The sequence below is a fragment of the Alexandromys fortis genome, unplaced genomic scaffold (assembly GCF_014885135.2).
Source record: "Alexandromys fortis isolate MF-2015 unplaced genomic scaffold, M_Fortis_MF-2015_v1.1 scaffold_235, whole genome shotgun sequence".
NCBI lineage: Eukaryota > Metazoa > Chordata > Mammalia > Rodentia > Cricetidae > Alexandromys > Alexandromys fortis.
In genome coordinates, this window is record NW_026068114.1 from 1,215,848 (window position 1) to 1,226,256 (window position 10,409).

A 10,409-nucleotide genomic window follows, 5' to 3' on the forward strand; every position below is an offset into this window, starting at 1 on the left:
CACACAAGACCACATCTGTATACGCACAGAGACATGCACTCTCTCGTATACCACTGTGGCACACAAGACCACATCTGTATATGCACAGAGACATACACTCTTCTCATACACACAATCAATCAGTTAATAAATGTTAAAACTTTTACAAAAGCATTCCTAAAGACTAATTTCAAATGCTCAATTGTGCCCCTTTTATTTTATCTATTTATTTGTGTGGGGGGAGGTATCGCAAGCCATGCAAGGTATACTTGTTGAGCCAGAGGTCACCTTGTGTGAGTCAGTTCTCTCTAGTGTGTGGGTTCCGAGGATCCAACTCAGTTCACCAGTCTTGGCCCAAGAGATACTTACCTGCTGGTAAATGTAAAATAGTCGTTTCGTTGTCTCCCCATGTTTCCTTTTTGTTTAAGTATCAGAGCTACAGAAAAATTGCACAATTAGCAAATACAAAGTCTACCCATGTACCTCTTACCTAGATTTAAGTATTTGAGCAGTTTTCTGCATTTGGTTTTTTTTTTTTCTGTCTCCTCTTGAAATATCAATGGGTACACATCCAGACAGCATAGACACATACTCAGGTGTAGATTTTTAGCCTTGTGAGAGTAAACTGTAATCATTAAAACATGTTATCTAAAATATTTCAGCATATACCACATAAGAAAAAAAAACACTCTTTGGTATACCCATCCACAAGTATCACAGTCAGGAAATTTAGGATTGATAAATATGTCCAAAAATATTGGCATATTAAAGTTTCAACAATATTTTAAAGCTTTTTTTATCCTGTCAAAAAAAATGTGTCACTCACACTACTACAGTCTGTCATATATTTATAATCTCTCTTAACCTGAAATAATATTCCTGTTCTCTTTTTCTTGACATAGACTTTTCTAAAAAACCATACAAAGTATTGTTTTATAGATCATCTCTAAATTCTGACTTGCATAATGGCTTTTCCTTTATTACAGTATGTTGGGTAGACTCAGGTTCATGAGGCATGAACACTTTTATATGATCTGCTAGATAGAGTTTAGAATGAAGTCAGTGCAAAGCCATCCAGATATTTTAAGCAATGCTGGAGAGAGATGATTCCGGGGTTAAGAGCTCTTGTTGCTCTTGCACAGGACTTGGGTTCAGTTCCCAGCATCCACATCAGAGGCTCACAACCCTTTGTACTGTCAGCTCTAGAGGATCCAATGCCTCTGGCCTCTACAGGAATTAGGCATACATGTGGTATGTATACATACGCGTGCGCACGCGCGTACACACACACACACACACACACACACACACACACACACATATATAAATCTTTAAAAACCACTAAGAAGCAGGTAGCATAATAATATCTTTAAGAATGTCCATTCTGGGATGGAGAGATGGCTCAGAGGTTAAGAGCACTGACTGTTCTTCCAGAGGGCATGAGTTCAATTCTCAGCAGCCACATGGTGGCTCACAACCATCTGTAATGAGATCTTGTGCCCTCTTCTGTCATGCAGCCATACAGGCAGGCAGAACAGTGTGTACATAATAAACAAATAAATCTTAAAAAAAAATGTCCATTCTGAAAATGGTGTGGAAATCTGATGAGATGGCAGTACACAGAGAACTGTAACATTGTAGGTGAGAGAAGGAAAAAAAACTGCCCGGTGGAGGTATAGGCAGATATGGGATTAATAGTTTTGTGGTTTACATAATTGTGTGGATGGCTGGTTTAGAGATAAAAGATAGTGTCTACTTAGGATATCTATTGCTGTGAAGAGACACCATGGCCATGGCAATTCTTATAAAGGAAAGACATTTAATTGGGGTGACTTACATTTTCCGAGGCTTAGTTCATTATTATGGTACAACATGGCAGTGAGCAGGCAGACATGGTGCTGGAGAAAGAGCTGAGAGTCCTACATCCTGAGCTGAAGACAACAGGAAATGAACTGAAACACTGGGAATAACATGAGCATAGGAGACCTTAAAGCCCGCCCCCACAGTGACACACTTCCTCCAACAAGGCCACACCTCCTAATAATGCCACTCCCTATGAGCTTCTGGGGGCTAATTCCATTCAAACTACATCAGATAGGGACCAGTTTGGAAAGGAGAATGAAATCATGAGGTTGGAATGTAGAAACGAATCTATGTAAAGGTTAAAATCCATACAAGTTAACTGTAACAAAACTGGTCTTTTTAAAAGGACTCAAGAAGCTAAAAGCAGGGATCTGGCACCCTACCCCATGCTGTCCCCAGGGGACACTACTTACCCCATCAGAAGTATAGAAAGCTATTTTGACAAACATTCTAAGATTCTAGGCTGTGTAACATTGGGAAGTCACTAACTCTCCAGGCCCGTTTTCTCATCTCTAAGTCATGGGTAATGACACCTGCTATACTTCCTTTATAAAGTTGGAGAATCAAGGAATTTAATGCACAGAAAAGCTTTCTCTACATAGACTATATGCTGCTATACATATGTAATTTGTTTGTGGTTTGGGAAACTATGATTTAAGTCTATCTCTTGAGCCTTTGGAACTGGAACTGAACATAATATTCATCATCAATTCCCGCCATTTCTTGAGAGCTGCCTGAAACTTGGTCAGCAGTCTTACCATGTTGCAGGACATGGCTGTTACCTAAGAAACCACATATGTGCTCCTCAGATAAAACTCTCTGCCCTTCATTCCTGCAGTACCCTTCCTTTCGGAGCCTTCCAGGCCCCGAGGTCCTTATCTGTGCTGAGCTGGTATGAGGTAGACCTTTATCAGATAGAAGGGGTAAACCCTGGCATGGTTTACTGCCAGAGCAGAATCATACTAACATGCTGATTCCTTTCTCCCCTTCTTCTCAACTCTCACCTTGGCTCTTTGTCTGTCTGACCACTTACAGAGCTCTGAATCAGCACCCAACAATCAACGACGAACTGCCAAACCGCATCATCTCTGGCTTGGTGAAGGTGAAAGGGAACGTGAAGGAATTCACGGAGACAGCTGCCATTTTTGAGGATGGCTCCCGGGAGGACGACATCGATGCCGTCATCTTTGCCACGGGCTACACTTTTGCCTTTCCTTTTCTTGAAGATTCTGTCAGAGTTGTCAAAAACAAGGTGTCCTTGTATAAAAAAGTCTTCCCGCCTAACCTGGAAAAGCCAACTCTTGCGATCATCGGATTAATTCAGCCCTTGGGAGCCATTATGCCCGTTTCAGAGCTCCAAGGACGCTGGGCCACTCAAGTGTTCAAAGGTGAGTGATGATATACATTGACAGCTAGGTGAACTGTTTGAGCTCTGTTTATGCAAGTGCTTTTAAACCTATAGGGCAACGGTGCCAGAAAATTTATTTTCAATGAATCTAAAGTAGTAACGTGTAACCATAGACACACATCAAAAAACACATCAGTAAGTTTTCTTAAATAGGCATGCATTTTAATCCCATTGCTGGAAGTGCTCAATTCAGAGGTGGGTTTTGATGGAGGAAGGTCATTGGTTAAAAAATAAAGAAACTGCTTGGCTGGCCCTCATAGGTTAAAACATAGGTGGGAGGAGTAAACAGAACAGAATGCTGGGAGAAAAAGGAAGTGAGCTCAGACTCGACAGCTCTGCTCTCTGGAGCAGAGACGCCAGGCTCCTCTCTCCCAGGCAGCTCCGACCCAGGATGGACGTAGGCTAGAATCTTCCCAGTAAGTGCAACTAGCAGTGCTACATAGATGATTAGAAATGGGCTAAATTAATATGTGAGAATTAGCCTAGAAGAGGCTAGATAGAAATGGACCAAGCAGTGTTTAAAAGAATACAGTTTGTGTGTTGTTATTTTGGGGCATAAACTAGCCAGGCGGCCAGGGTGCTGGGGACGCAGCCCCACCGCTCCTATTACAACAGGGTTTGGCTTAAGAGCTTTGAGAAAAAGGTTCTCCAGGTAACTCCAGTGTACAATGCGGACTAGACTCTACTCATCTAGATGGTAAGCAGCTGCTATGTATTTGTGGCAGTAAATGAGTCTTTCATTAGAAATAAAGTCTAATATAGACTATCATGACCTAATTTCAGACATAGATTAAGAGATGCTTAGATTCATCTAGAATGTGGAATATTTAATTTCTCAAATCCCCAATTTCCCTCCTCTTATGCCCCTCTTTCAGCTTCAGCTATGTGTAAAAACCCCTTAGAGTTTAGGATGTAGACTCGGTATGAGTCAGCAGTGTGACGAACCTTCTTGAAGACCCCTTAAATTCAGCATCATTACGGAGTCAGAATTTCTGAGAATAATATAATTGTCCTTTTCTAAGATAATTAGGACACAAACCTGATGATAAACTTGTGGGGAAAACATGTAAGATTGCAATGAAGAGGGGAAGAGATAGCAATGACTTAAGTTGGGGGGTACTGGAGAGATGGTTATAATAGTATAATTTATTACTATCACTGTTTAGTTTAAAATAGAATTTTTGTTGGAATTACAGCTTTCTCTCCCTACTGAAAAATTCTCATGGCAGATGGTTAATAAAAAAAATCCAATTTCTATCATTTCTTAATTTCTTCTAGTTCTATACAGCGGGTCATATACTGTTAACACTGAACCAGCAACATTTAAATAGGATTTTTACAATTATGTTTAAACATGGGAATGCTCTAAAAATAGAGATGATGAATCAAGAAAGCCCTGCATCAGACTTTTCTCCATATCTTTGTCTTAAGTATCTATGGGATTTAAAAAAAAAAAAAAAAACTGGCTGTCTCTCAGCCAAGAAATAAACCTCTCCCTCCATAATGTGTTTAGTTACTAAAAGTAAAACTTTTGGCTTGATCAAGAGAAGCAACTTGGAAATGAACTCTGCATGTTCTTGAACATCCCGAGGGCCTGTGATGGAAGCATGAAGTGTTACAGTGTATCTTTGTGGATCTGTAAGGGATAATTCCCGTGGCTCACATGAGGCGGCCAATGGGAGACACGGAAAGTTCTGTCTGAATACTCAGTATCTGTGTCCTATGTTTAGAGAGGACTACAGGAGAGTTACTGGGTGTGCTCAGAAAAGGGAAGTCATGCAGGTGGCACAGCATATGAGATCTGTTGTATAAGGATTTGGGGTTAGTCTGATAGCCAAGTGACTTAAAGGGGTTCTTGTTTCCTGTTTCAAGACGCTGCCAGTGCTAAAACTCAACCCTCACTCCAGAAGAAGAGTTAGACCCAGTGCTTCCAGTTACATAGAAGTAGATTTGAGGATTCATACAAAGAACGTTCCAGAGATGGAGCAGCCAAACAATTATGCCATGTCCTTGAATTATACAAGGTCCATGACCAGGAACGTTCAAGGAGACATGAGGTAGCTGCTTGATACTAGTACTATAGAGAAGAGGATTGTAATAGGCAAAATCAGTTTCTATCCTGAAACTATATGTTTCAGAATTTTAAGGAGCAGTGCCTCGTGCCCATTTACCTGTGAAGAAGGTTGGCTGAGCTGTAGTTATTTTGGCTTAAATACTAATTGGACTCTGTCTAGTTGGTCTCATTGGTGTCAAATTCCTACTCTTGGAACAGTTTGCACGTCAGGGCTTAAACTTACTTGTGAAGTTTGAGGATTATGAGTTTCCTGTGACCTTACCCTCAACTCTTATCAAATAACAGAATGAAGGTGGTGAGGGTTACCTTCCATGAGGCTTTAGCATAAAATAGCATGCTGAGTCTTTTACTTCCTTCTTCCTCTGAAACATAAAACCTCTTTGTTATCAAGAGACCAGTGCAGAACTGCATCCCACTCCCATGAACTTCAGTGTTGTGACTCTTCTAGGCTTGTAAGACGATTATTATTTCCTCATATTTATATTTTATCTCCTTACTGAAAGACCACATTAAAGGATCGGTTGGAAGTCAGAGAAAAGTAAATAATTTCCAAGGGAATACAGAGTTGTGGGGCCCAGTGATACAGCTACAAAAGAACTTCCATAGCGAAAACTCAGGGAACATTTGGGAAATGGGTTGGATAGATTGTAATAGCCAGAGGATCAGGGCGTTTTCTGTGAGACAGTGTCTCCTGGTAATGCCAGAAGCTATGTCCATAAAGACTCACCAGCATGATTGACTAGACATGAACTGAACAAGTAAAACAAGAGACATGCCTATGTGGGTGGGGAAAAGACCACAAGACCTCGGCCCTATACAAAGAGCTATAGGCAACTAAGAAATGCTGAGAGCAGGATATACAATCTTTTTCAGCAAAGAGCACACCAATTGGTTATGCAATATCAAATGGTCAACCGTGAAAACGTATACATACAAGTAACATGATACAGACTGAATAGGTTATATTTGGGAATATATGAATATACATATGTGCATGTAATAATGCATGAAAAAAAGAGGTCATACATTGTGAAAGAGGTGTATGAGAGGGGTATATGAGAGGGTTTGAAGGGAGGGGGAAATGCAATTGTATTATAATCTCAAAAATATAAGAAATAATTAAAAAATATATTGCAAGACCAGGGCATAATAGAATAAGTGATACACAAAAGTATACAGAGAATGCAAGGGTTCTTATGAAAGGGGGTCCGAAATGCTGAGGACCAGAGTATTCCAGGATTCAGATTCATGTAATGGATTATCTCTGGACTAAGACCGAAATCTAAACATGGAATTAATTAACCTTTTCCTATATACCTTTACACACAACCGTTTTATAAGACTTAATACACCGGTGCCTGCCTTTAATGTGGCATCACTTGTCCATTGTGGATTTTTTTTTTTTTTACTTATGGCATCTTCTTCAATATTGAAGAGAAGTTTGGATTTGGGAGCATTTCCAATTTCTGATTTTCAGATTTAAGATGCTCAACTTTTACCATGGTAGTGGTAGGACTGAATACATTTTATAATGTCTTCTTAGACCCTGTAATTCTTTTAATTATCCACAGTGTGGTATTGTTATTAGCATTATTCCTCATTCAGAAGTAATTAACACTTCTATTTTTAATTTTTTTTTCTTTAGGGCTAAAGCAATTGCCCTCACAAAGGGAAATGCTAGAAGACATAAACAAGAGTCGAGAGGAAATGGAGAAAAAGTAAGAAATTCTCCCAGGCAGACATTTGAATACTTTCTCTATGTATTTCTCAGTAAGAAGAATATTGTGCTATTCTTAGTCTCCATGTGTAGGCTTAAAGATTTCTATTATACTGTGGTATCAGAGGGAATTATAGCACCTGTGGTTTCCATGTGGACCAGGAAGGAGAGAGACGCTGATGGGACATGTTTAAAGCCTATGTTTAAGGTATAAAAGACGTTCAGTAGGGAAAAACATAGCATCAGGTATATTACTGATGAGGATGTTTCTCCCTCTTTACCGGCTTTGTTTTCTCCTGTTCGCCGCTGAAGTCCTGGGGTGGAGTTGCTGAGTCCTGGGCTCTCACCCTTTGCTCCTCCCCCAAGCCCCTGCACTATAACTCAGGGAACCCCTGAAGCTGCTCTCTTGGAGGCCTTCCACTGCTTACCTCTGGCTCCGCTCTGTCCTCTCACTACTGAGAGGACTGCTACTCCTTCTGGGAGTGTTTTCTCTCCCTTTTGTGGGGCACAAAACTAGTTTATTTCAACTTCCCCACGCTCATTCCTTCAGCTTCCTAATCTCTATAAAGACCTTCTGACTGTGTGCAATCCCCAGGGATGTCATTTAATTTACACCGAGGGTCAGCTTTGGGCCCATCTTTAGCATTTCATGTGCATGGAGATGCACCCCCTGTGACAACCCTGCAGGAGGCATTGGTGATTTCCTTCTCTTGAACATTTGTGAATGCTACAGCTCTTACCTCCAACTGTGGTGTAAGTGAATACATGCTGAGGAAGTCGGAGCCACTGGAACACCCAGGAAACGGAGTTCGCAAGTTCTTCCCTGTCTCCTCTCCTCCAAAATCCAGTCTCATCTCAGCAAGTCCTCTGTGAATTCATCTGAGAGCCCCTCTGCCATCTCTCACCAGCTCTACGCAAATTTACTTTGTATCATTTGTTTCTGTCCTTCATCTTGAATTCCTCAATCTTTGCTAGCTCAGCTCAGCTTTCCCCTGTTCCCTCTCTCTGTCTTACTGTTCTACGGCAGCCATCACAGAGCAAAAGGCTCGTTTTCCATTCGCTCTCCAGATCCGCTTTGTCCACACAGATGCCACTGTTTACTACGTTTCCCCCACTAAGAGCTCTTTAACCCTTGGCATCTGCTCTTGGTAAACCCTCCCATCTATCTCCAGAGGACCAGTTACTCTCCGAGGATGCCATCCTCTCTCAGCTTCTCGGAGAAGTCCTATTCTGTGCGCCCCACTGAGGATCCCATGCTCAAGGAACTTGGTGGCTTTCATGTCAAATAACATTGCATCCCCTGGCTCTGCCAGGCTTGCCTTTCCCACTGCTGCAGGCAATACCCAGATATTGTATGCTGTAGGAGGAGGCTGCTTCTTCGTCCTGGTCGCCCAGAACCAAAATAACCACACAGAATCTATATTATTTAAAACATTGCTTGGCCCATTGCTAAGTTCTTATTGGCTAACTTGTATATCTTAATTTAACCCATTTCTAGTAATTTGTGTATCACCACATGGCTGTGACTTACCAGCAAGATTCCAACCAGTGTCTGTCTCTGGCAGGGCTACATGGCTTCTCTCTGACTCTGCCCTTCTTTTTCCCAGCATTCAGTTTAGTTTTCCCTGCCTAGCTCTGTTCCCCTATAGCTCTGCTAATGGCCCAAAGCAGTTCCTTTATTAACCAATGGATTTAATCACAGCATACAGAGGGAAATCCCACATCAGTATGCCTATATTCTGTGCCTATTCCCTCCCCACATCTTCACTCTGCTGTTTGCCTCACTTACAATCCTTCCTTTGTTCTCTCTTTGACTTTATTCTTGTCAGCCCTAGCTCTCTTAACTACCTACATGCCCATTTTGCATCCAGCCTGAAGCCTAATACGCATCTGACCTCCTTGAGCCTAGTGTCTATGTTTAACACATAGAGTCTAGTCTTGTTTTCCACCGGCACAGCAGCTGCACCTGAATCTGCTGCTGCTTTAGCCAATAACTATAGCAGCTCTGCAGTTACTGGCTGGATTCTCAGGCAGCCAGGACTCTTCTATCCTGCTAGATCTGTCTCCTGCCGCTGCCACCAAATGTATTGTCTTATTTAGTGATAAAGGTATGCCGCCTGCACCACCTGGAACCGTGCTTGGGCAAGAGTCTGGGGAAGTAAGGAACACACAGAAACATGGGTCACTCTTGAAGCAAGAATGCCAATTTTTTTTATGTTCCCAGACAGCTTATATAGTGCTCTCCTTGACTAATGGCCACACCTTAGCTCTGGGGATTCTCTACTGCAAGCCCACCAGAAACCACTTTCATGTTTTCAAGAACTTGAGAGGGTTCTGTGCTCAGAGTAACAGCAAGCATAGAAAAACAAGTTGTTTACTACAGGAGGTGAGAGGTCATAGAAAGTTCAGGGTCAGGAGTCAGAGGCCAGGGTGGAAACCTGCTAGCTCAGAGAGATTGAGAAGCAACTAACTGACCTTCCCTCTTCACTTGTGTCTCGTCAAGAGTGTCTCTTCCATCACGCCAAACCAAAAAGGGCGACCACACTCAAAGTCCCTCCCTCCAACTTTCTGTGCATCTCTGTTCATTTTCTAGACTCCCTCTGACTATGACTGCTTTCTGTCAACTAACTACTAGCTCTGCCTCCTGACCCAAGGTTGATAGGTTTTTTTTTAATTAACTCAAACACAAATTTGGGGTTGATGGTGTAATCAGTTATTCCTGCAACAGTCTAGTGCACTCTAAGGTCCTTACGGGAGGGAACACCAGGCCTGCCTATTCCCACAGCTCTTAGCACACTATCAAGCCCACAAGTAGACACTTATAAAGCACCGATTGGCTGGTTAGTTGACTGGCACTTTGCCAGAACTGCTGATAGCCTGTCTGTCTTCTTTGCTTTAGGTATGTGGAGAGCCAGCGTCATACCATCCAGGGAGACTACATAGAAACCATGGAAGAGATTGCAGAGTTGTTGGGTGTTAGGCCCAACCTTCTGTCTCTGGCCTTCACTGACCCCAGGCTGGCACTGCAATTGCTACTGGGACCCTGTACTCCTGTCCACTATCGCCTACAGGGCCCTGGAAAATGGGCCGGAGCTCGGCAAACTATTCTTACGACCGAAGATCGTGTAAGAAAGCCTCTGATGACGAGAAGGGTTGAAAAGAGCGATTCTGGGGCTCCACTAATGACAGTACGTGTCTTCCTGCTAGCTGTTGCTTTCTTTGCTCTACTCCTGGCTTATTTTTAGATGTGGTAGTGTTAGTCTGGCTTTCTCTGGAAAGCCTTATCTAGCAACACCTTCAGAACCTGACAAGACTGAAGACTCAGCTTCCTTCTACTCAGAAATCACTCTCAACCTATTTTTCTCTCT

At 42.2% G+C, this 10,409-nt stretch overlaps 1 protein-coding gene across 1 annotated transcript in view; it reads left to right on the plus strand.

The window, feature by feature from the left end:
* Fmo5 (flavin containing dimethylaniline monoxygenase 5) overlaps positions 1-10,403 on the plus strand; it is a 28,470-nt gene extending 18,067 nt beyond the window's left edge. Inside the window, exons 7-9 of the mRNA XM_050124782.1 lie at positions 2,878-3,230; positions 6,970-7,042; positions 9,941-10,403. Of these exons, the coding sequence (XP_049980739.1) occupies positions 2,878-3,230; positions 6,970-7,042; positions 9,941-10,286 (772 nt within the window). The 3' untranslated portion in view covers positions 10,287-10,403. The remainder of the gene's footprint in view (positions 1-2,877; positions 3,231-6,969; positions 7,043-9,940) is intronic.
* The last annotated feature ends 6 nt before the right edge of the window (positions 10,404-10,409 follow it).